The sequence below is a fragment of the Littorina saxatilis genome, linkage group LG17 (genome assembly GCF_037325665.1).
Source record: "Littorina saxatilis isolate snail1 linkage group LG17, US_GU_Lsax_2.0, whole genome shotgun sequence".
NCBI lineage: Eukaryota > Metazoa > Mollusca > Gastropoda > Littorinimorpha > Littorinidae > Littorina > Littorina saxatilis.
The window spans coordinates 18683721-18710781 of record NC_090261.1 but is presented as its reverse complement, the minus strand read 5'-3'; the positions used below and the strand labels follow the sequence as shown (position 1 = coordinate 18710781).

At 44.7% G+C, this 27061-nt stretch overlaps 1 protein-coding gene across 6 annotated transcripts in view; it reads left to right on the top strand.

Annotated features, from left to right (window-relative positions):
* LOC138952779 (ral GTPase-activating protein subunit alpha-1-like) overlaps nucleotides 1-27061 on the top strand; it is a 499987-nt gene that overhangs the window by 163687 nt on the left and 309239 nt on the right. For all 6 annotated transcript variants that reach the window (XM_070324510.1, XM_070324511.1, XM_070324509.1 and 3 more), the window contains 5 exons: nucleotides 2817-2933; nucleotides 6086-6232; nucleotides 9385-9561; nucleotides 17518-17705; nucleotides 18738-18836. In XM_070324510.1, coding sequence (XP_070180611.1) covers nucleotides 2817-2933; nucleotides 6086-6232; nucleotides 9385-9561; nucleotides 17518-17705; nucleotides 18738-18836 — 728 coding nt within the window. The remainder of the gene's footprint in view (nucleotides 1-2816; nucleotides 2934-6085; nucleotides 6233-9384; nucleotides 9562-17517; nucleotides 17706-18737; nucleotides 18837-27061) is intronic.

The following is a 27061-nucleotide window of genomic DNA, read 5'->3' as shown; positions in this document are numbered from 1 at the left end:
GTAGAGCGGCCGATGGTCGACCTCTTTGCCACGAGATTTTCGCGTCGCCTTCCGATCTTTGTTTCCCCGTTTCCGGACCCGGAAGCATGGAAGATCGACGCGATGACGATCAGCTGGACAGGGCTAGTGGCTTACGCCTTCCCTCCCACTCCACTCATCGGAAGGGTCCTGCGAAAAGCCGACTTAGAGCGGCCTCGCCTTCTTCTCGTGGCACCGCGCTGGCCCAGTCAGCATTGGTTCCCGGACCTCCTGCGGCTCGCCAGCGGCCCGCCAATCCCGCTCAGCCTCCGGCGAGGGGAGCTTCTACAGCCCAGGACGGGCATTCTGCACGATCGCCCCGAGTTCCTGGATCTTCACGCCTGGAGACTGTTCGGAGATCACTGAAGCGTTCAGGCGCCTCAGATCTTACTTTGGACTTAGTCCAGAAGGCTCACAGGCGTTCCACCTCCTCTGTTTATTCGTCGCACTAGCTGGCTTGGACTCGATGGTGTGCGGCCAACAATGTTGTCCCGGTCGCTCCGTGATCAATACAGGTCGCAAACCACTTGGCATGGCTCTCCGCTCAGGGACGCGCCGCGTCCACTTTGCGCGTTCGCCGCTCAGCCATCTCCGTTACTCTTAAGCAACTTGGGCGCTCCATCTCCCTCGGGGGAGTCATCGCGAGTGTGCTAAAGGGCGCGGCCCTCAGTTCTGCAACGGAAAGAACTTCTGTCCCGGCTTGGGACGTTCTTCTAGTACTCGAATTTCTCCGTTCTAGTGCTTTTGTACAAGACGCTAGTCTTTCTGACCTTACGCGCAAAACTCTCATGCTCATACTGCTCGCTTCCGCGCGGAGGGGCAGTGAGATCCACGTCCTCTCAGGCCTAGACCGTGATATCACTTTTGAAAGAGACGGCTCGGTTTCACTGCGTTTCCGTCCCGATTTTCTTGCTAAAAATCAAAAACCTGACCAACTTTCACCGATCATTTCCATTCGGCCTCTCCGGGACATTTTAGCCCCCGGCGATCCGGATCTTTCTAACTGTCCGGTACGCGCACTTAAGGCTTACTTGTTGCGTACCGCTCCGATTCGAGCATCAGCTCAGAAGTTGTTGTTTATTTTGATTAATACTGCCCGAAATAAAGACATTGCAAAAACCACGCTTACCAGATGGTCTTCCACGCTTATAAGGCATGCTTATCAGTGGTGGCAGACACAAGGGGGGGGGGGGGCAGTCAGTCCTTCCTCTTCGATCACCTCGGACACACGAGGCTCGAGCGTGGGCAACTTCCTTAGCTGTCCTCAAGTCTGGAAGGATGTCAGACGTTCTCAAAGCTGCGTACTGGACGTCTCAAGATGTCTTCCTCAGCTACTACCTCCGGGACATCGCCAGCACTCGCCCGGACGGTACCAACTGCCTCCCAGCTATGGTTGCCGCAGGCCAGATACTTCCAAGAGATTAATGTGAGTATCCCACCGCCTTTATGTGCAATCTGCCATTTATGTGAGTTGAGGTAAGAATATGTGATTGAATCGAAAATTTCATAACTAAATTTTCATTTAATTAATATACTTACTCAACTCACATCGTTTATACCCTCCCATCCATCCCCTCTAACATTATATGTGTTACAGGTGTGTGTTTCCGTGGGGGAATGACGGCCGGTAGTAGGACCGCGCATGCGCGGGTTACCGGTAGGGGAGGTGACTCCCGTCCTTGACTACGGACTTTGTTTTTCTTTGGGAGTTACTTCCCCCCTTACCAGGGTCGAGTACTACTTCAATATCTTAGCAATGAACTGAAGTTAATGCCATTTATGTGAGTTGAGTAAGTATATTAATTAAATGAAAATTTAGTTATGAAATTTTCGATTTTCGATTTTTCCTGCAGCTCTGGTTTAAAAGACAAATTTCTTTTTCCAAAAGAAATGGCATCACTTAAAATACACGTATGGCGAATACAAGTTTAGCTTCTGTTTCTGAAACTTGACATTTTTCATTGAATTTCTGTTTCCAAGGGAGATAAACTTTTGTTATTGCTTAAAATGTAGAAAATGCATAACAGCTGAACACTAGTGACCTTATGCAGTTGAACTATGAAATGAACCTTTTTGCATGACTTTTTGCTTGTTTTGGCAAGTCAATAGTGGGATTTCTTGAAGTTGAGTGCGGGTGCAGTTTGAACAAAATCCCACTTGCTTTGCGGCTGTATTTAGTAGTTAGGAGATTTTAAATAGTTACTCTGTGTGGGCATAAGTCTCCAGATGTGTGTGTGTTAGTGTATGTATGTGTGTGTGTGCACGCATGTGCGCACACTTAAACATTGGTGTACAAGGGTGTGTGTTAATGTGTGTGCATTTTTTGCATGCATATTGTTGCATTTTTCTAATGTACGATAGGGTAATCAAATTATTGAAGCTTGCAGAATGTGAAAAATTAACCTTCATAAGGCGTGTATGTCGGCGTTGATATATTCAGTAGTTTGTCAGAGTGTAACTTGTCGATGATTTTCTATTTTTCTTTGTGTGTTAAAGTGTTTTCCTTAATTAACTTGAAAATCAGATAACTGTGGCTAACTCTCAAACAACAGTTCAGCTTAGTTGAACTGAATACTTCAATACCTTAATTGTTTTTGTCTTTTGTTTGTTGTCAGACCAGTTCCTGAAGAAATATGGTTACACTGAATTGTATTTCATGCAGAAACTGTATTTGCGCATTTAGACAGTAGAGTGACAGATTTTTTCGCTGACATGAATTTGAGTGTGCGATGTCCACCGTCTGCGTGTGTGCCTGTATATGTTGGTGTGTGACACGTTACTGACTTGTCTCGTGTCAGGCGCCAGTTTTGTTAGTGACAGTAATGACAATGGGTGTGCCGACCAGGATGTTGATAACTCTGCGCTAACTGCATGTGGCGACGTAGCTAGCCAGACATCTGCAACCCCAACGGCTGGTATGTTGACTCATGGACCCTGTCTTTTTTGCTTTCTGCTCTCTTTTGTTCAATAGAAATCTCATACTTGTGGTGAAAACATCTGAACAGTGAACTACAAGAAAACTAGAGTGGAGAATTGTTGAGTCCATTTCGAAGCTGTCAAAGTTGAACATAAAACATAAGTAGTTTACTCGTACATGAAGGACTCAGATTTGGCTTGGAGTTTAAATGTCAGCATTTTCATATTCTATTGGTTTCTGTTGTGTTGAATAACTAGTGAAACTTTTGATTCCACTTTAATTGTTGTGAACTGGCTTTAACTCAGATTTTAAATATAATCTCTTTCACGTTCACAAGTTTTGAGTGCATTGAATTAGAATGCAAAAATGTTGATGATAATAATTTATTTGTCAAGGAATCATTCTGCCAACAACTGCAGTATGTTTTCTCATAGACCAAATAGCCTGGACCGTCAACTCGTCACGTGACCCTTCGAGGTTACGACGCTCGATTTTCACAGGGGCGCTTAGCGTCCGGTTTGAAAGACAGTGAAAAGAAAGCACGCTCCAGTTATTTGTGACAATGGGAGGTGACAATGAACTGGATTTTCCAAAACTCCAAACTAAACTTAACAAAACTCATCGAAAAACATGTTCCATATGCACTTTAGCTGAGTTTATTTTAGCATTTTCAGAACTTACCTCGGCAACTTCGTCCATGTTTACAATCGACACCGGATATGACATCCCCCTGATTTCTGAAAGGCCAAGAAGAGCGGGGTAGTAGTTGCGCTGAGAAAGATAGCACGCTTTTCTGTACCTCTCTTCGTTCCTAAATGGGGGTGGCCGCTACCTCGTAATAGAGAGAAAGAGCGGAGAGAGAGCTTGTTGGCGGTCCAGGCTATTTGGTCTATGGTTTTCTTTACACTGCAACTCAAAATCCATATTCTAGATCTGAATAGGAAAGTTTGGGCAACAGTTGCGCCTGTGGAACGATTGTTTGATTGATACTGGGCATGTAAGTGTATAGAACTAGTGCATTGAGTAAAATGTGTGTAAGATCAGTATTTGCCTGAGAAAAAGGAATGCTTCCTTCCAGAAGTTCCTGTTATTTCATTTGTAATGCGTCCTACTCCTTGCCCAACCGGTATAACCTCTGGCTGACATAAAAGCAGTAATGGGTCACTCTGACAAAGATAAAAAGAGCATTGGGGTTTTAATTTTAATTTAATTTATAGTGTGAATCATAACACAGCGACCTTTGAATCTTTTTGTCACAGATGCAAACCAGCATTTATAAAATCAGTGCACACGTAAGAGTAGGAAAACTCAGATATGAGCATGTAAACGCTGGAAACAGGTCCATTATAACCTTTAGATGTCTTGCTTTTCCCGCAAGATGTTTACCCTTACTCTGCCAGTTAGAGATATTTTTAATTGAGAGTTTCATTTTAAGGGTTAATTTTTATCTGTTGGTCACAATACTGTCCTTTACTCAACTTTTTGCTGAATTCTGTCTGTAAGAAGTTCTTGAGGTGAAACCAATGAAAAAAAATTTCAATTGAAACAAGTTCCTACTATTTGTTTTTAACATCTTGGTAACATTTCTGGATGACTTTGATATAAAATTAAAGAGATGGCTGAGGTTGCAGCCAACTCTTTAAGTCTCTTTGACTGTGTTTGGATAGCTGAAATTAGCTCAGCACATGTGAGATTTTCCGCACAATTGCTAGGCATTGACTCCTAAGATCATGAAAAGATGCAGAAAAATCTTACATTGATAGTTTATTTCACTAGTTTTGTATTGACAGGGGTGGGATTTCTTCCGTCCTAGATGGATTTCCGTCCCAGGAAGAATTTGGGAACTTTTTTTTTCCCCTTTTTTTTTATTTTTATTTTTTTTTAATGTTTTTTTTAATTAAAAAAAGAATTTAAATTTTTTTATACCTTTTTTTTGTTAATCCCTTGCAGCTGTTGTTTACACTGGGTTTGTGTGATCCATGTGGTTGTGCCAAATCAGCCACCTTTCACCATGTCCCAGACCGATCTCAATAAGGTTTTAGTGACATGTAGAGGGCAGCAATATCATGTCATTTTGGGGAATGTGGCATCTTAGTTGCTATCTATTTGAAAACTCGGTTGGTTACTTAAGTTTTACGTCCTCACAGGCACAAGAGCCTTTTAGGGACATGCCCCCCCCCCCCCCCCCCCTCCAAAAAAAATGTGTGTGTGCTGTTTTCAGTTTTAAAGCCAGGAGAGGCTCAAATAGCACCTCTTAATTGCTAAAATTTATTTTCAGCTGGTTAGTTACAAATACCTTCAAGTTTACTAGATTTGTTAATTTTGTGCAGCTTCAATTTTAAGTTTTTGTTTAAGTGAGGAGAGGCTAACTAAACCCCTTCTTGAAATTTGTTTACCACTTGTTTTTGTAGACCCCCCAGCAAGAGTGATACAGCCAAACATCTTCAAGTATAGAGGTTTTTGATTTTGTGCATTCATCCCCACTTATTTTTTTAATTTTTGTTTGTTTGCTGTTTTCAGTTTTAAAGCTGGGAGAGGCTCATGCAAATTGCCCCTCTTGAATTGCTCAAATTCATTTTCAGCTGGTCAGTTACAAATACCTTCAAGTTTACAAGATTTATATATTATGCATCTCTAAAAAGCTTGTTTGTTCTAAGATTTAGAGTCAGGAGAGGCCACCTAAACCCTCCCTATAAGTATAATGCTAAAATTAATTTTCGGCTGGAGGGCGCTGCCCCCCTAGACCCCGCAGCAAGGGCGCTGCCCCTGCGCCCCGCCGGAGCCTTAGCGGCCCCTGGACACCGGCCTTCCAAAATGTTCAGTCCTGGCAACATTTTGGGCTCCCACCCATTGACAAAAATTGTTAAAAATACCTTTTTAAGTTGAAAAAAACACCCATTCATGTGACCATCAGTTTGAACTACTCTACTTAACTGGTTCATGTCAGCACAGAATCGTACATTGTCAATGCAGATCCCTGGCCCAATCGAAACATTGAGAGTCAGAAGATAATACATGTATCATAATACCACACTGTGAGAGGAATGGAAATCAAAGTGTAGGTAGGAGGACCGAGTTGGTGCCATCAGGCGTTTCATGAAAAGTACAAATGAAGAATATGAGTGTGATCCAGACTTGGTTGGTGTGCAGTGTCACTGGCAGGCCAGGGTGTGGAGGACCCAGAGGTGGCCTGCATCACGGCAGTGTGCACAGCCGAACTGGCCTCCTTACCTGGCAGTGACGTCATGCCTGGCATTGCTGACCATCATCCCAACGACCACTTCTACCATGCAAGAGGTCAGACTTTGTATGTGTGTACACCTATGGTATTGGAACCCCGAAGCAGTACATGAAAACCAAAATGTTACAAAAATTAATAGTATTGATAAACACTTAATACTCTGTCATGACACCAGTCAAATTTAGTTGTACAGTAGAACTCCCCCTTACCGACCCCCCTTTTTGCGACTACCGTATTTGACGGACTACAAGCCGCGACTTTTTTTCAAAAATAATTGCATTTCGGCTTATAAAAAAGATGCGGCTAAAACGTTACCTAAACTTGAATAGCATTCACCTAATGAAACACTTTTGCACTGCACTGACACAACTGTACTGGATTTACGATGCCGATGACCAAAAGAATCGCGTACGATGCAGCGTTCAAACTGAAGGCGATTGCACTGGCTGATGACAAGGGCAATAGGCGCGCTGCTTTTGAGCTTGGAATAAATGAATCCATGGTGCGACGATGGCGATCCGTCCGCCAGCAACTCTCGATATGCAAGAAAAACAGGAAGGCTTTCCGAGGAAGAAACGCGAAATGGCCTGAGTTGGAGACCGAACTGAGAGCAGAGATCATCGCAGCACCTACAGCAGACGACACGAGCTGGACCGATTCAAGCTCCGATGATGACGTCACCCCCTCGGCCTCGACTTCGACTTCTTCAGTTCTGGATGAAGCGATCATGTCGCTGTTTGTGTCCGACAGCGAGGAAAGTGACTTTTCTGGCTTCTCCGCAGCAGAATCTGATGGTTCCGACCAGGCTGACTGAACGGTAGACACCTTTGTACATGTGTTTGTTGGATATTTTTCTTCAAACTTTTTCACTTTTCTTCTTTGTTTCACTTGTTTATTCTCGGAGCCGATTTCGCCAAATACCGTACTTTCGTTTGCCTAGTTGTTTTGATTGATTGACACGATCTGATTATATTTTTTTCGACGGCGGCTAATATAGTGACGCGGCCTATACGTGGCTCGTCCCAATTTTTTTTTTTTAAGTCGGGGGTGCGGCTTATATAACGGTGCGTCTTGTAATCCGTCAAATACGGTACTCCCTTTTTACGACCGATTTTGCCACCACGGATGCATTTTACTATATAATGAACCCACAGTGGACGACTCACCCCAAAACGCGACTTACGACCAAGCTTTTTGGGATGATTTACACTTTCGTGCACATTTCGAGCAGACGAAAACACAACATGGCAGTTCTCGCTCCTCCTACTATCGCGAGACGAAAAAAAACCACCAAAATCTCACGCGCGCGAGATCCTAATACATCCGGTTTTCCTCTGTACGCTATCTTGTCATTTTTCCGACGACTTGTTGACAAACGAAGATTCGCGAAAGAAAGAGAAAAGCGCCGACTCTTGAGTAGAGAGCTAAAGTAATCGAGCGAAATGGCAATCCGTGGCGACTTCCTTAGGAGTCGGGAAGACGCAAATCCTGTGTATCATCAAGGATAAGGACTCGGTGTTATCGAGATGGCAAGAAGGATAGCGAAGCGAAAGTACGCAAAGAGAGGTGCCTGTTCGAAGACCTCAACGATCGTGTATGGGACTAGTTTAGCGATGCAAGGCGAAGAAACATTCCTGTGAGCGGAAAGATGATTCGGGAGAAAAGTCGTTATGCTTTCCATCGAGTTAGGACATTCGTATTTCACTGGTTGGTTAACACGCCACAGTGTCAAATGTCAGCGGGGAGCGAGCATTACGCCATTAGTAAATTTTCTTTGAAATTTGAGTTAAAGTTGTTCTGCTGTAATGTGTTTGGGTGTGTGTGTGTGTGTGTGTGTTGATATGACAGTAAACTGCATGTGTGGGTGTGTTTGTGTGTAAACATGACAGTACGTACACTACAACCAAGTTCATGACCGCCCCCAAAACTCAAGACCTTATTGTTAACACTTTCGCGACGGGACACTGATAAATCAGTAACAGCGCTGACACGCCCATGGACGGGACGCTTATAAATCAGTAACAGCCATACAGGTTACACGACTCGTGATTGCTTCCCGGTTTTTGAAGCTTGCAGTAAATTGAGTTGTTTCCCTTGACACACTTTGCGTGCCCTTCCGCCATATGTAAAATTAGCCTGATTTGTGTGGTTTTTTCGAGAAAAAAAATGAATCGAAGGCGAGCCTTGTCACGGGAGGAGATTCTCCGGATGTTGGATCTTGAGGACCCTGTAGATCATGATTCCGACGTGTTGTTTTCGCCTCAAGAAAGCGATAATAGCAGTGATATTGAGGAAGAAACAGTCCTGTTCAGTGTTGCTAGTATGAGTCAGCAAACTACACGTGTTAGGGTGGCACTGCATGAATCTTCGAATGTGTAGTTGCAAGGGGGGCGTGGCAGCACTGATAACAATGGATGGCTGGAGCGTCCTAATCTTTTTGGAAATGTTCATAGGTGTACAGTTGGGACTTTGTTGTGAAAATGTGACTAATTATATTCAATATGGATTACCTAGACATCATTTGGTGAGTGTCACAGTTTTGTTTCATTTGAGTCAGGATGCTGTGAGTGAATGCGGGATTTGCTTGTTTTTTTCTTTGTACTGTCTCCTTATTTCTGTGTAGAATTTTAACAATATTTCAGCTAATTCATAGGTTTTACACCTTGTTTGGTTATAAAATTATTTATAATACTTTCTGTTAAAAAATAACTTTTAAAAAAGCAGTGGAAAAGAAAACACACACAAAAAAACGTTAAAAAACACAAATTATCCCCCTTTCACCCCCCCTTTGACAAACTTATAAATAGCACGACTGAACTGGGCATCCATTTTTTAATTAGTACAAAAAATTTGGTGGTGATTGGACTTAATTCAAGCTTGCTAGACAGATTTCTTTACAGTTACTGATTTTTGGTAAGTTTCTTGGTGGCAAGCTTGGGCAGGCAGGACGTCAACGCCGTGGCAGTGCTAGTCACAATAGTGTTAAGACCTTATTTTCAACATTTTTCCAAAGTCGTAAATGGGTGGTTCCACTGTAACCATGCAGCCATAAGGTTTAGTTTTGTATGACAAATTTTCTTTTCCAGTAATTTCAAATGAAAACCAATAACAATAACAATGAGTTGTTTATCCTTCATAAGTAATTAACATGAAACAGGTATTATAGTGGTATTTTCAGGTTAGCACAAACACTTGTTTCTGTGTGCAGAATCTTGCACCCCATCCCCCACCTCTATGCACTCTGCACGATCAAAGTCTGGTAGTCGGTCACCGTCTCCAACAGAGATGATAAGTGACAGTCAGCCCAAGGACAGCCCCACGCCAGACAGGGACTCCCTGCACATAGACATGGTGGCCTCCAATCAGGATACCTCGCTCAGTAAAGGTAAGTTGGCTGTTTTCTCTTTCTGATTTTTCCAAGAATTATTTTTTTGTTTTTTTGTTCTAATTTTGTTTTCTCATTACATGGAGTCACAAGGTTTAGCCTGGAATAAAAAGACAATGGGACATTTGTCCCCCTCAACTAAATTCTGATGGGACATTACATAGTCGAAGGCAAAACGCACAAAGCAGGCAAGGCGGTCCGAAAATGCTTTTGTCGAAAGATGCAAAATAGGGCTATTTAGTGCCATATGATGATATGAGAATTTGCCAGTGTATCCGGTTAGTGTGTGTGTGTGTTTGTCTGTGTTTCGATCGATATCGCTTCTGTTGACAGTTTCCACAGAGGTAATCGCGCAAGCACAGATAGTTTGCAGAATTGGTTGAATACTAATGAATTACATTTTAAAAGCAAATCACATTGCATTTTACAAACTCGCAAGTTGCTCGGCTTGGCGCGCGTTTTTGTCTAGCTCATTCCGAACATTGTACTCCCGTGAAAAGTGTACATGGGGTGGCGCAGTGGTACGTAATCTCAGTGCGCCCTTTGACGCACTGAAGGCAATTCCAATGGGACATTTTGAGATGTTATGCGCCAATGGCGCAAGGCGCACTAGTAAATGAAACCCTGGAGTCAAGTTTTGACTAAATGTTTTAACATAGAGTGAGAATCAAAATGAGGTCATGGTGTATGTATGTATGTATGTTTGTGTGTGTGTGTACATGCACAGCTATTACTAGTAAACTACCTGACACATTTCAATGAAACTTTGCATGTGAGTTCTTGAAGATAATACCCCAGACTTGTTATTTCATTTTTTTTATAAATGTCTTCAATGATATCATTATCCAGCTTTTTGAAAAAGTTGAGGCCGCACTGTCGTGACATCATTTTTTACTCAAATCGATTGAAATTTTGGTCAAGCAATCTACGACGCAGTCCAGACTATGGAAATTCATATCAGCTTAAAAAATAATTAATTAGTTTGTGAATTGAAGTTGTCATTAAAATCATATTTTGTCTAACAGATATAAAAATGATTGCATTATATTACTCATCAATTCCTGAATCCGAAAATATATAGATACAGGGGACTTCCACTAAAGCGCAGTCCACTAAATCGCAAATTCGGCTACATCGCAAAGACCTTGAACCCCGAAAAAAACGGGACCGGTCATTTATTAATTTTTGATTTAATTTTTTTTTTTTTTTTACATATTCAGTCAAGTAAAGCCCCACAATAGTACAGATTTTTCCTCAGGCAAATTTTTTCTTTTCAAAACTATCCTATCTCTCTCTTGGTCGACGGCCTTTGATCAATAAATCGTCATTAAATTACATATCTTACCCAACTCACATATAGCAATTAACCCTAGTTCAGTGCTGGTAACGCTGTACGCGTCCCCTTGGTAACAAGGAAGACGCCTCTAAAAAAAGAGTGACCATGACCCGTCAAGAGGTCAAGGCCAGCCGGAGATCGAGGCTGCCTTCCGTATGCGTGCGCATACGCCGCCATTTGTAATCATTCCAAACTCAGCGTTCTACGAAGTTGGTCGCTGTTATTGTACGCTCCGGCTGTTTACAGCCTTTGTCCTTGGTCTTTTGACTTTGGGCTCTTCCCCTTGGGTTCTTCGCTTCGTTGTTGGCTTCGCTATCCTGTGGGGTGAGGTCTTTCCTTGTTTTGTTGAAATTTTGGCGTCAATTTGGCCGCATTTCGGACTTGAAAATTTTTTGTTCCAAAAATTTTTGTGAGTCTTTTGCAATGGCCGATAGCGCCAAGAAGAAGCATGCTCTTAAACAGATAGCTGCTGAATCTTCTCGAAATGACAAACACAGGTTACAAGCGATAACGCAAAAATACTGGTTTATTACTTTACATCTGATCAGTATTGTATATTGATTACAGTACTATGTATTGCGTAATTCAGTATTGCATATTGCGTATTGCGATAAAAAACTAAACAGAAAGAAAAAGAGAAAAGAAAACAAAGTATTAGACATGGCAAAGATATCAAAAATGCATAAACAAAACGCAAGAAACAAAAAGGGAAAAATAAACAATCACAAGACAGGCGAAAACAAACAGACAAGAAAATTACAATACCAAACACTCGTTGGTTAATCCTTTAACAGTAATAAAGGGTTACGTTCTTTACGTTAAACAATATAATAAACACTAAGAATACTCAAGAAACTTAGCATAAATACGTTTAAAACCAAAATGGCTACTTTCAAGAGAATACAAAACGTTGACTCATCAGGCCAGGAATACAAAGCAAACTGTCATACTAAAAAGTCTCTAAACGACAACGTTCCTGCGTTAATCAAAATCACAAACAAGATATTTCCTCATCCAATTTCCCCCAATAGCGTTATTAGAAATAAGCTCGTTTACAAACGATCACCACAGACCGCAAGCTCTTTTACCTAAATTCCTTTAACGTAAGGCTAGGATAAGTCGGAGAAAACGTTTCACTTCGAACTTCGTTAATCACAGAAAACACAAGTTATCATTATAAACATTAGCGACTTTCTAGCGTCTACAAAGCATTGCTGTACGTTTCACAGAACTAGAATAGTTGAACACACAATAAAGAAACACTACAACATGTCAGACTTTCAACTCACGTTATACATAAACAACTCACAAAGTCATTACAAAATGGCGACCAAAATACAACACAAACAAGTAACAACAAAATTACCTTATGCGCTGTGTGGGTTGACCAGAGTACCAAAACTGTAGCCTCTCAACGAAGGGCACAAAACAATTCACAACTTTCAATAAAACTGTATCTAAAACACGTTCACGTTGACAATATCCAAACTTTAAGACAGTACAAGAAGAACTCCATCAGCTCACTTGCTAACTTTGATACGTTACATAAAACATCCAAACTCTTCCATAAAAACCCTCAGATCGACTCAAGAGAGGAAGTCAAACAGTAATATTTATAGAAAACAAAAACCTAACATGGAATAGTTATTTAAAGGTAAAAGGTCACCATATTGACCAACCAACAACATTCCTAAGACAGAATCGGGTGAGACTACTATTTTACAACCAATCAGTAACCGATCACGCACTTCGTGCATGCTCAAAACTTAAAACGGTATATTTTACAGAAAGAAGATCAAGGAACTAGCTGACATTAAAAACTAAAAACACGTGAGTCACACGTATTCTAAAGCTTACAACGCAGTTTCGCAGGGCTCACTCCAAAACCAGGACACGGAAAAGAGCACGTGAATCTCACGCGTATTCTAAAACTAACGACGCAGTTTTGCAACGCTCCGACCAAAACCAGGTCACAACAAGGAGCACGTGAGTCTCACACGTAAAAAATAGTTAAATAACGCTCCACAAAAAACAGGTCACAACAAGGTGCCATGATAACACGGTCCACTTGCTTCACACCATAAAATGGCTGAAGCAAAAAGTATTCACAACAACAAAATAGGTGAATGCATGCCACATCGGCATGCACACATTTTACAGACTGACAATAAATTACGACTGATTGCATTGTCAAATTATCTGTTCTAAGCGTTTAGACAAAGAGAAAATCAATTGTATAATAGACCTTGTCTTCATCTTACTGTATTTTTTTCTGTTTTTACTTCTTGTTCTATGTGTTGATTTTAAGTTGCCTTGCTTCCGGACGGTCAAATCCACTTTGTTCACCTGCAAATTATTTTCTCCCCCATGTACATACACATTGTGTTTGATGCAATAAAAATTCGCCTTCGCCTTCTCTCTCTCTCTCTCTCTCTCTCTCTCTCTCTCTCTCTCTCTCTCTCTCTGTCTCTCTCTCTCTCTCTCTCTCTCTCTCTCTCTCTCTCTCTCTCTCTCTCTCTCTCTCTCTCTCTCTCTCTCTCTCTCTCTCTCTCTCTCTCTCTCTCTCTCGTTCCAAATGATGTGTGTGTTGTTGTATCACTCTGGCAGAGTTTCCTCTCAAACTTCAGGTCTCATAGATAAATCTCTGTCATTGACTGGGTTGAGAAGGTCAGGGGTAAGAAGGTCAGTGTCGGTAAACTGGGGCAGGCAGCTGGTATCAGCTGACAAGTGCCCCCCATGGGTTAGGGGGAGGGTTATTGGTTGGGACGAGAAAGAATTTATCCCCAGCATGTCGTAAGAGGCGATTAACGGATTCTGTTTCTCCTTTTACCCTTGTTAACTCTTACCAGTTCGGGGGTTTTAGGGCATATTTTACAGTGCTGTTGGTGCCTACTTGCCGAGTGGCTATCTGGGGTCATATTCTAAATGAAATATAGAAAGTTATATATCAAATGAAAGGAAAATGAATAAGCTTTTCATATTTGCAAAGAGAATTGTGCTATCTTTAAAGGTAAAAAAGGTTATGGGGGTGACAACATGATTTTTGTTGAAATTTGTACGCCCATTTTTTGGAACACGTGACAAACACAAAGAAGACATTTTTTTGTGTTCAGTTTATTTTAGATATGCTGCTAACTAGTCTGTTTTGGCATTCATTTTACAATAGCAAAGTTTTATTGAGTTTTGCTGATAAACAAAAAAGTTATTGTCACCTGAATACCCCCACCCAAATTTCAAAGTTGGACGTTTCATGACATACGCATGCCTAAGGAGAAGAAAAAAAAAGTCTTTGTTTTTTGGCAAAATAACTTAAAAAAATGTTTTTTTGGGGAGAAAAAAAAAAAGTCTTGGTTTTTTGGCAAAATAACTTAAAAATATGTTTTTTGGGAAGAAAAAAAAGGCCCAACCTACCGACCCTATTTTTTTGGCCTATGTTACTGTTAACAGACTATTTTTTTTTTTGGCCTAATAATGCATTCCTATAACTAACTTATAACAAAAACCCAGCTTGTTTCTGTCATAAAGTGTGTCTAACATATGAGTTTATCCACTGTCCGACCCATCCAATGTAAAATAACCAATTTTTGTTCTCGATAATTAGATAATTGGTCAGTGGAAAACTACAGGGGGCGGGGCATCGTAAGCTTGCTTACGATGGGTAAGGGAGCGAACTGGTAAGAGTTAAGTGTTTCTTGTATAGAATATAGTCAATGTTTGTAAAGATTTTAGTCAAGCAGTATGTAAGAAATGTTAGTCCTTTGTACTGGAAACTTGCATTCTCCCAGTAAGGTAATATATTGTACTACGTTGCAAGCCCCTGGAGCAATTTTTTGATTAGTGCTTTTGTGAACAAGAAACAATTAACAAGTGGCTTTATCCCATCTCCCCCCCCTTTCCCCGTCGTGATATAACCTTCGTGGTTGAAAACGACGTTAAACACCAAATAAAGAAAGAAAGCTGACAAGTATGGGTCATTGACCAGAGGTCACCAGGCCAACTAGTTATTACAATGCACCTGCCTTTGATCTCACCACACATCGGGAGCAAAAATATTTAAGCTCTTTTATCATTCTTCCTTTGAAGAAATTGTCATCTGATGATAAAGATAAACGTCTCATCACAGTTATTCTCTTGAGAACATTGTTGCCAACAGAAATGTCACATTTGAACGCTTGCGAGACATGCAGTAACACACACTCAGTAACACAACCACATGCCGGGCGTACACACACACACACACACACACACACACACACACACACACACACACACACACACACACACACACACACACACACACACACACACACACACACACACACACACACACACACACACACACACACACACACACACACACACACACACACACACACACACACACACACACACACACACACACACACACACACACACACACACACACACACACACACACACACACACACACACACACACACACACACACACACACACACACACACACACACACACACACACACACACACACACACACACACACACACACACACACACACACACACACACACACACACACACACACACACACACACACACACACACACACACACACACACACACACACACACACACACACACACACACACACACACACACACACACACACACACACACACACACACACACACACACACACACACACACACACACACACACACACACACACACACACACACACACACACACACACACACACACACACACACACACACACACACACACACACACACACACACACACACACACACACACACACACACACACACACACACACACACACACACACACACACACACACACACACACACACACACACACACACACACACAGAGGCTGAGTTTTAGTTCTCGATAGAGCATAGACCAATCAATCAATCAATAGGAAGCTTATATAGCGCGTATTCCGTGGGAACAGTTCTAAGCGCTTGTCGAAGAGTTGTCAACACAGGACTAACAAAGAAACTAACATCTACAGACGGACACGAACCCTATCACACACTAGCAAACCCTGATAAACATACAACAAACAACTGTTTAACAACAATGTACACATCAATAGCTAGGTCCAAACAAAATAATATTAAGCACAAAGAAAACACCTCTCACAGAGCACAGCACAAGAATGTCTTTTGGGGCACACACATTACGTCGAACATGGAAGTCGCAGCCAGCTACGGGAAGAACTGAGTCTTCAACCTACTCTTGAACGCGTCAAGAGAGGGGCTCTGGCGAAGCTCAAGCGGCAGGGAATTCCAGACGGAGGGGCCCGTGGAGGGAAATGCACGCTGACCAGCAGATGTGAGTTTCGAGCGAGGGATGTGAAGGCGGAGTGGGTCAGCAGCAGAACGAAGGGGACGTTCGGAGGGCTGGGTGTACAGGTCCAGGGAGGATTGAAGGTACTCGGGAGCAGAGTCGTTGAGACACTTGTAGACCAGAGTGGACAGTTTGTAGGAGATTCGGGTGCTGACAGGGAGCCAGTGCAAGGAGCGAAGTAGGGGGGTGATGTGGTCTCGCTTCGTCTTCCTCAACGTCAGCCTGGCAGCAGCGTTCTGGACTCGTTGTAGGCCATGAATGGATGAGGCGGGGAGGCCAGCCAGAAGGGAGTTGCAGTAGTCCAGACGACTGAAGATGAAATAGAAATAGACAAGGGAAATAACCACGTTGTTCTCTAACTCAGAAGAGAATGCAGCTGCTTCCCTTAAAAGTAACTTTGGGCAGCAATTGTTGTTGTTGCCTCTTTTTTTTCTTTGTCTTTGTTGGAGATGCATAGTTTTGTATGGTTGATGTTATTTGATGTTGCTGTGTGATGTTGATGTTGTGTAACAAAAAGAAATAAAAACGTGTTAAAAAAAAAAAAATTAAAATAAATAAAAAAACTTTGGGCAGCAAATCTGTTTTTTGTGTGGATACGCCCACCCACACCCCCCCCCCCCCCCCCCCCCCGAACCCACTGCATTGCGAATCGCGTATATTGCGATCTCAAATCGTTTGACCCCAAAGACCGAGATATAGTGGAAGTCGACTGTATGTTATGTTAACTCTGAAAATGTGCTCAAAATTGCTTCTTGGAGCCGGGCGTGACCAGCCTCGGTCTTCGGATAGCCAAGCCTTCCTACTTGTAGTCTCCGTGACGATGGATATTCAGTGTTGATCTTTTAGTTTTAGGCAAACATACCGACTAAATGTCTTGAAGTGACTTTTTTTTTTTTTCATGAAATTTACAGATATAGGACTGTCAAAGATTTTTCTTTACTGTTTTAGCTTCAGTTGAGAACATCTGGTGAAAATGTGCAAGATACTGTTGTGTCTGTGTGGGGATAAGGATTTATGCTTGTTGATTCATTGATTGATTGCAGCTGATTGATTAATTCATTGATCAGTCCATTAATTCATTGATTGAAGGATTGCACCTGCAGAAATCAAGGTTGATTGATTTATTTATTTTGTTGTTGCCTTTCTTGATGTTTTCATTTATTTATCTATCAATTATCTATTGTTGGATGGATGGAGTGATTGATTGATGCATTGATTGGTGGATGGATTGATTGATTGATTGATTGATTTATTGATCTATTATAGCGGATTCCTTACAAGAGAACAAGAGTGTGATGGCTGGGGGTACAGTACCGGGCTGGACGCCAGATGTGGCGGTGGTGCTATGGCAACGCATGCTGTGTTGCCTTGGTGACGTCAATAAAATTGAGGACCCTGACATTCACGCCAACGTCTTTGACTACCTCTGTGATCTCCTCGACACCTTATTTAGAGTGAGGCCTCCTTCCCTGCTGTTACTCGTTCATTCCTTCTATTCTGTCAGCTTAGGCATATTATTTTTAGTGGTGGGCCAATATTCTTGATGCATGGTCATATTTTATGGTTTATGATACATGCAGAGCTGCCAACTGCTACGATTTCAGCATAGCATGCTACGATTTTGCAGCAATTGCTACGTTAAGCCCAAAACTGCTGCGCTCAAACATAAAATTACAAGCATACAAAATTTCCACTTATCATTCGACAGTCGGCAGCAGTCAGTAAAAACAGAGACTGTACGGTCTCTGGTAAAACTGCGCTTGTGATGGAAAGGTCTGATTCAATCAGGGTGTGTTTTGTCGTCCATCCAATCGAGAACAACCTTTTTCGTAGAGTTGGTTAGCATATTCTCTTTGATAAGTTTACTTGGAACACATGACATTCTTGGAGGTGTGGGGTACCGAGACACTGTTTCCCACTTGCCGTCATGCCGAAGAGACGACATGTCACGATGTCTGATTGTGACACGGACAACGAGAGGGGAAAAAAAGAAAGTCCAAGGCAAACCCCGCATAGCAAACTTTTCAGTAGCACATGGCGGACTTTATTCTTATCAAAGTTTTAAATGGCATAAATGCGGGTGTGCGATTCAAATTCAAGACAATGCTTACTCTTAAACACCAATTGCTACTCTGAAAATTCCAAAATGCTACTCTTTGGGCTTCACAGGGGTTGGCAGCTATGTACATGTCAATATTAAATCTGACAATTGATAACTGAAGAATAATTCACGAGCTCAAATGTTTATTTTTATTTTGTCTTCTGTGCATACGGCTCGATCAGAGATAGCATTATCAGATCTCTCCATTACATGGTAGCCCACCCAAGTCTTAGGGAACATCTAGTCATTTGCATGTCTCACTGTCATAGTCTTAAATATTTACATTTTTGAATGAGATATGAGTTGTGTGAGGAATAATGTGAGTTGTTTGAGGAAAAACATGGCATCTGACTGAAGTTGTCACATGAAGCATGTACTGTTGCAGATGAGTGAAAACCTGGGCGTCACTCCGGACAACATGTCATCTCCATCTCCATCAGAGCTCATCCCTCCCACATACATCTTCGCTTCATGGCTCTTTGAGGTGAGAAGATGGGTTGACCAGTTCTGCCTTAATTCTGCCAGCCATAGAAAGAATAGAGCGCCTGTTTGCCCAGTGTTAAGGCTCTCTAGCTGATGATACAATGAATGTTTGTAGTCATTCATGAACAAAGCGTTTCAACAAATAATCTTTGATTATGGATGCCTGTAGAATTTGACAGCTTTTTCTTTCTAGCTTGTCTGCTTGACCATATGACTGACATTTTGCATATGATGCATAAATTAGGTGTCCCCGAGTCTTTCGACCTCTTCATTTTTTGACTCATCTGAGCAATTGGTGAGTACATGAATGGACACCCTTGGGCCATAGCAAACCTGTCCGTACATTGCAGGTGGCCGGTCACGGGAGGGGTGACCACACCACCCCCTCCCCCATACTGACTCACACAGAGACACACACACAACATGTTTGAGTCTATGCTAACCACTTCTTGTGGCTACTAAACGATAACATCCAACTCCTAATATTTTGTTAAACGTTCTGCAAAAAAAGAGTTGTATGAATGGTGTTGAAAGAAGAGATAAAATAAATCCTCAAGGCAGTGAACGCACTCACCATGCACTGACATCATACGAAAGCAGCCACACAAACACAGCACAGAGGCAGGTGTGCAGATGCTTTGTGAGAATAAGCGTTGAAAACCAGTTTGAATTAAAACCAGCAGATAGAGTCGCATGTCATAATCATTCTTCTTGTCTGGCTTTATTGACTGCATGCCGATCTTGTGGCATGTGACTTTTCACTCTTCAGTGAGAAATACACTGTACACAACACCGCTCTCACTCTCCTACCCTGACAACTGATCCTTGGAAATTGTTTGGAAGAGTACACCTCTCTATTTCTCTCCAATGCTCTTCCTGCTGACATGCAGTGACACCGGACACCCCACTGAGTTTAGCCAGCTACCCCCCCCCCCCCTCTCTCTCTCCCTCCCCCCAGCCATGTACTGTTTGGTGCTCTGGCCAGAGAGGTGTCACTGGCTAATTGAGGCCAGCTGCACTGTTCACTCAGAGCAAAACCAGTTGACTGTGTCTAACTTTTGACAAAGCAACACAACTGAAGGGTTCACAGATTAGGTAACCGACTCACTGGTCAAGGCTGCGGGGAAACAAGAGTATCTTGTCATTGAATGAAAAAGGTTACACACAGACACGTGATGCTGAGAATGGTGGCCGATTTTTCTCTCTCTTTCTCGGAGGGCCTTCATCGACTGTAGCTTCTGTTGCTTATGTCCAACAGACAAGAATAATTAAAGAGCATAGTGCAGTTTCATGTTGGCATCTTCGCATTTGAAAGCAAGAAAGTGCGTGTACTCCACTCCTGATCCAAACTAACCCCCTCCTGATGGGTACACGTGCACCCAAGTTAACAGACTGTCATCACGCCTTTGCGGCTGTGACCTTTGTACCAAGAGCCGGACTGCTCTGTTATCGATTTTGGTGTGGAGAAAATTTGACGATGGTCTGTCCGTACTTTGCAGGTATGACCTGCTGTTGGGACCGAAAATTAGTGTCCGTGTCCACGTTTTGCAGGTGTCCGTTTAAGGGGTGGCAAATATAGAAGGAAAACACTCCGTGCCGAGCAAATGTGTCCGTACATGTCAGGTGGCCGCTCACGCCGGGGGCCGTACATTGCAGGGACTGCTGTATTAGGCTTCATATGTCTCCGTCTGTATGGACGGCCGGCTGGACAAAAAAACTTAAGGTTGAGGTTATGTCGTATGTTTTTCAAGCTAGGTCTCTAAAAATTTGCTCACACTTAGGGTTTGATGATCTCACGAAGTGACCCCAGTTTGGTTGACCCTTGTCAAATTTTGGGATCACAGCGGGGTCAAGTTCGTTTAATAAAAACTTAACGTTACGGTTATCTCGGATGTTTTTGAAGCTAGAGCTTTGAAACCTTGCACACTTTTAGGGTTTGATAATCTCCCGACTTGACCAAAGTTTGATTGACCTTCGTCAACTTTTGGGGTCACAGGGGGTCATGTTCGATTCATAATAACCTAACACAGACCTGTCAACCCCTTCCAAGGCCAACCTGTACTAATATGATTAAAAACTGTAATCAGGGCAACAATCCCTTACACACTCCCAAAAAATGAACACACGCAAACCTGAGTTCACACGCAAGACTCGCAATTCCCTCGCACGACATAAAAAAGAAGAAAGACCAGCTGGTAAATACTCAACATTTATTTTGTATTCATAAAACACATCTGATTTAGCATTAATGAATACATATAACTACTGTAAAACGCACCCAAACAACTACTACTGTCCACTGACCAGGAAAAATCACAGTCCAGTCTCACCTGATCACTTTAAGCTTAAATGTATAACACAGTCACACCCACACAACTACTACTGTTCACCAGGAAAAATCACAGTCCAGTCTCTCCAGATCACTTTAAGTTTAATCTTAAATGTATAACACAGTCACACCCACACAATTACTTTGTACTACTGTTCACCAGGAAAAATCACAGTCCAGTCTCACTAGATCACTTCAAGCATGACACTTGTTGTAGGTAGCAGTAGCTGACTTTGCCGTGGCAAGCAGATTGACTGTGGTATTGGTAATGGTTTCATGGCATTGGCTTGTGTCACATCTTCTTCCGTTGGAAGGCGGCTGTCTCGTTTCTGGAAATGTTGGTTCACATGCTTGAACTGTTTCGAACGAATCAATGCATGATTGTTTGTGTGCCGCCGTTTCAAAATGCTGCTTCAAGTCGTAGTGACCAGAAGCAGCAACTTTCCCACATGGCACGCACAAACTGTTCTCCTTTCCCGCCTTGTCCGATGATCGCACAACACCAAAGTACGTTTTCTCCCACTCTGACATGTGCTAACCATGTCCGGCTTTCTTTCTTTTCTTCGCTGGCCTCTCCATCTTCAGTTGTAGCACGAAAAGTGACGCGAATCGTTGTCTGTCGCTGAAGTAAGTTGTGTAAACAAAGACCAAATCTCGCGACACGGAAGTAGCGGATTGGGCCACAGCGCCCTCTATGAAACCTTCTGCGCAGGCGCACAAGCTCAGTTACAGTCTTTTTCTGTTGGTTGTTGTCGTCTGCTAAACAGAAACGAATCTGATGATCGGTTTCGAATCTTTGTTCGGGTTTTGAATTTTCCCGTACAATTCCCGTACAATTTGGCTTACCCGTACAGCTAGGCCTTGTACGCCGTACACACCAAAATTTGAGTAAATCCCGTACAAAATACGGGAAAACCGTACAGGTTGACAGGTCTGCTAACATTGATGTTATTTCAGGCGTTTTTCAAGCTAGAGCTTTGAAGCTTTGAAGCTTTGAACACTTCAAAATCTGCTTAGTTTGGTTTACCGCCGTCATATTTTGGGGTCTCAGCAGTTTGTAAAAACTTTACGTTCATATTTTCTCAGTTATATTGGGAGCAAAAGCATCCAAATTAAATTACATATTCTTACTGCAATTCTCATAAATGCATTGACTTCGATCTCACATGCTAGATGTCAAAACACTACTCAAATTACCTGCCCTTGTGAGGGTGGTAACCAAGCTAAAAAAAACACGCCATAGCCGTTGCTATGACCTGACCTCACTTGGTTACCCATAATACCCCGCGCGCCACGTGAGCGCCGGCATTCGGAATAATCATTCTCGACTTTCGACGACCCATGTCGGACGTGTCGGAATTCGTCTACTCACTTGGCCTTCGCATGCCCGCCTGTCCTTGGGACTAGCCGGTCTTGTGGGGTCCTTACCTGTTCGCCAGTGTTTGGTGAGATCTTTCCTTGTTGTTTTGATTGAATTGTTGTTAGCTGCTTGTTTACAGACACGGCAGAAATTTCTTTTTCTGGGAAACTGTTTTCGACCATTTGTTTTCAAGATAGCCGATAGCAAGCAAAAGCTTAGTGCGAGGCAGAAGGGGAAAAAGGCTCTTAGCCCTATGAAGAAACCTAAGAGTAAGGGCAAACCCAAGAAAGATGTTGAGTTGCCCGCCATGCGGGTTGATGACCCGTCGAATAGTACGTCGGTTTTAGTAGCTATTCCAACAGAGAAGGTTTCATTTTCTCTTCAGCCCGCACCAGGAGAATCAGCCTGGGCCTTCTGCCTTAGGCGCTCTTGAAGATGAATTGTTTGATTTTATTTCCAAGCAGTTTGTGTCACGTTCGGCGGTTCCGGCTCTTCCGCCTACCGTGGGGGACTCTTCCTCACTGGCGAGACTGGGACCTTCGGCCTCTGCGACATCGGCTGACGTTATCTTTGGCCGCCCTGCTGCTTGAGCTTCACACTGGACTAGTGCACCTGGCCAGTTCGGTTCAGCCCTTTCTGCCTCTGGTAGTACTGGTGTTGTTCGCGAGCACTCTCTCCCTCGGGAGGGGGGGGCCTGCTCCCTGCCTGCCTCTGACCGCTCACCTTGCTTTTAGCGTAGCTGAGTCGGACATGCAGCCCCCTTACCTTCGGGAAGGGGGATTGGGGGGGCATGGTAAGTGTGCTCTGACGGGTTCGCGTGGTGAGGATCAGTTTGCCGACAGACCCACGTCCCTCCCTTTAGGGGAGGGATTACAACCTGAGCACAGCCAGTCTATGGGCTTCCGCTCTCCTGGCATTTCTTTCGCTCATTCACAGCCGGGGTGGGATGTAAGGCCTTTCCAGGCTACGTTACATACCCCCTCTCTGCCACATTTGGGGCAGGGGGCTGTGTCAGCAACCCACTCTTTTCCGCCCTCCGGGTGGGATCGGGTGGGGGCTGTCAGACTGCCGTCACAGTCTAGAGCGTTACCGCCTTACCAGCGGGAATTGTCCTCGGCCATCGGGGAGGGTGAGCGGTGGGGCTACAGGACGTCAGCAGGTGGACGGGTGGGGGCGGCCGTTTACGGTTACGTCTCTCACCCCGTCTTTCCCCTCTCGGGGGGCGTTTTCTGCTGCGACGAGCCACCCCCCTCCCCACTTGGGGCGCGGCGTGGCTCAAGCCAGTCAGACCGGTTCTCTGCACTGGGACGATTCTCTCGCACAGCGGGCGGGTTACGTCGGGCCGGGCTCGGCTTTGTCTTGTACCCCCGTTCACCCTCCTCGGCAGGGCGCTGTGCCAGAGCTACCCACCCCTCTCCCCTCTCGGGGCAGGTGAGCGGTGGGGGTTGGCAGGCAGAGACTGATCACGCTTTCCACTCTCACTCGGGTCAGTGGGATCAACAAGAGTTTCAGTCCGCTGACTCCCCCGTCTCCCCGCCTTTGTGTTTGGACACAGCTGCTGGTGGGGATTCAGACTCCTCGGCGGAGGTGGAAGAGTATGTAGCGCTGCCTACTGCTTTTAGGCTCGCTATGCAAAAGCGGCTGCTGTTGCAGCTAAATATTTCCCGGAAGGGGTGGCGGATTTAGAGCAGGGTGTCTCTCTTCCCCCCTCTGCCGCAGATGACTTTCGGCCTACGCGGGCTGACTCGCAATCTTTTTGATTTGTCGAATCTCCCGCGATTGCCTACCACATGTCGCAGCTCTTGGCTCGACCCGCACCTCAGGGTAGTGGTCTTCAGCCTACACCTTTCTCACTGCTTCATGCGCATGGTCCCGCTCCCCCTTTTGCTCGCCAGTGGCTGGCTTCTGGTTCTCAGGCCACTTCGTTCTCACCTTTAGTGCAGAAGAAGATGGAGTCTCGGAATCTGATCCAGACTTTTTCGTTGCCAAGTCTCTTTGTTGCCCAAACAGCCGACAGCGAAAGCGGGTGTTTCGTTCAGTGACTCTTCTCTCTCCTCCCTGGAGGAGGTGGGACGGCATGGTCTAGAGTTAGCATCTATTGCTGAAACTCTCCTCTGTGCCCTCACACAGCCTCCCTCGACCCATTTCGGTTCAGAGAGGATGCCTCGGCTAGGGACGTCTCCACGCTGCTTGCAGCTCTGGCGATGGTCAACTATGAGCGGATGAGCTCGTCAGCAAAGCTCTATGCTCACGCTGTCTTTACCCGGCGTGATCTTCTTCTCTCGCAAGCGGGGTTTTTACACCAGTCTACCGTGGACTCTCTGCGGTCCTCTCCGTTTGTTAAGGGCTCTCTCCTGGGGAGGGTAGCCCTTGATGCGAGACAGAAGGAGCTACAGGAAGCAAGAGACAGGCATCTTGTGAGGTTTTCGATTAAACCTCCCCAGAAGCCTCCGTCTTACCCTTCTTTCAAAAGCAAGAAGCAGCACAGCGCCCAACGCCCTAAAGAACAGGCGAACAAGGCGGCACCTTGTAGAGGTGCCCCTTATCCGAAAAAACCTTCGTTCGGGAAGGGCAGGGGGGAGAGGGCTCGTAAGCCCACACCCCAATGATGTGCTCCCGGTCACACCACCCCCTCACCCCCCACACTTGTTGTGGCAGGGGGCCCCTCCAGGGCTCTATCTTTGTGGCAGGCGTCAGTGCACAGCCAGTGGATAGTGGGGGTGGTGCGATCGGGTTTCAGGCTCCTTTGGAAGGAAGACAAGGCTCCCCTGACCAGGGAGCCTCCTCCTTTTCGTTTCCCGGCCAGTCGGGAGGCCAGGACTGTTATAGAGGCAGAGATCGATTCTCTGCTGGCCAAGGCTGCAGTAGAGGAGATTATCAATCACGCCTCACTAGGGTTCTACGGACGGCTGTTCGTAGTTACCAAGGCTTCGGGCCGTTGGAGGCCTGTTCTCGAGCTTTCTCTGCTAAACACGTTCCTCCGGAAGATCAAGTTTCAGATGGAGACCCTGGCCTCGGTCAGGGTGACCTCGGTGGATTTAACGGACGCTTATTTTCACATCCTTATGCATCCTGCAGACAGGAAGTGGCTCCGTTTCCGCAGGGGTCACCAGGTTTTTCAGTTCAGGGCTCTGCCCTTCGGGCTGTCGCTGGCTCCATGGGTGTTTACCATGGTGGTCAGGCAGTTGTGTGTTCTGATCAGACAGAGAGGTATCCGTCTACGGACGTACCTCGACGACTGGTTGATCTTGAATCAGAGTCAATCAGCTTGCCATCTGCACACACAGATCGTGTTGAACCAGGCTCTTTCCCTGGGGTTCTCAGTAAACCAGGCAAAATCAGAGCTGACCCCATCCCAGAGGTTTATTTACCTCGGCATGTTGTTCGACACGGTCTCTTGGACGGTTCGTCCTACACAGGAGAGAATAGAGAGGCTTCAGGCTCTCATCTCTGCCATGCTGGCAAGACTGCAGACATCTGTGAGGGTCTTAGCCTCGATCCTCGGTCAGATGGAATCGATGGCCATGTTGGTCCCTTTAGGGAGGGTTTTCTAGAGACCTTTTCAGGCTTCCCTCAAGTCTCTTTGGGACCCGACCTCACAGGATTGGGACAAGAGTGTCCCCCTCCAGGGTTAGTTCTGTCACACGACAAGTCAGTGGCTGGATTCCGATTGGATCGCTCAGGGGGTTCCCATAGCTCTGCCTCCTCCGGACTTAGACCTCTCCACAGATGCGTCTCTGTCAGGATGGGGAGCCCGGTAACACGTCACTTTAGCGCCAGCACTACAGCGCCATACCTTTCAGCGCCACCATTTCAGCGCGGCGTCTTTTCAGCACCGTATTTTTTAGCGCCGTACATTTCAGCACGGGGGGATGTCAGCGCCGTACACTTTAGCGCCGGGAGACTTCAGCGCCGTACATCTTAGCGCCGTGGTGGGGGGAATGTCGGGGAAGGGGATAAAAATATTGGCAAACCTTCCTCCCTTGCACGTTGAACAGGCATTCGAAACTGTGTTCGATCCTGCATCTACTTCGGTGTATGATGCACGTGGGCAACCAATCTTCGACTATTTTGAGGACACGTATATTGGCAGACCTCGCCGTCGTGGTCCTCGTCATCCGCCGACATTCTCCATTGACATGTGGAACGTGCACGACCGCGTCCTCACTGATGCTGCCAAGTCCAACAATAGCTGTGAAGGGTGGCATCACGCCTTTCAGAACGTGGTCGGGGCGTGCTACCCCGGCCAATCTTTGGAGGCTGATAGAGGCCCTCAAGAAAGAACAGGCACTAGTCCAGGCGGACGTCACACGTCTACTGGGAGGCCAGGCTCCAGCGCCCAAAAGGCGCAAGTACAAAGACTTACAGAAACGGATAAAGACGATCGTTAGACAATACAATGACGGAGGTCGGGGGCTGCTTGAAACAATGGAAGGACTCGCCTTTGCTTTCATGTTCTAGTGTTGACGTCTTCAGAGACAAGCTATTCAGTACGTCAGGAGACGCGGTGTGATCTTGAACTGGCACCTCAAGCTAT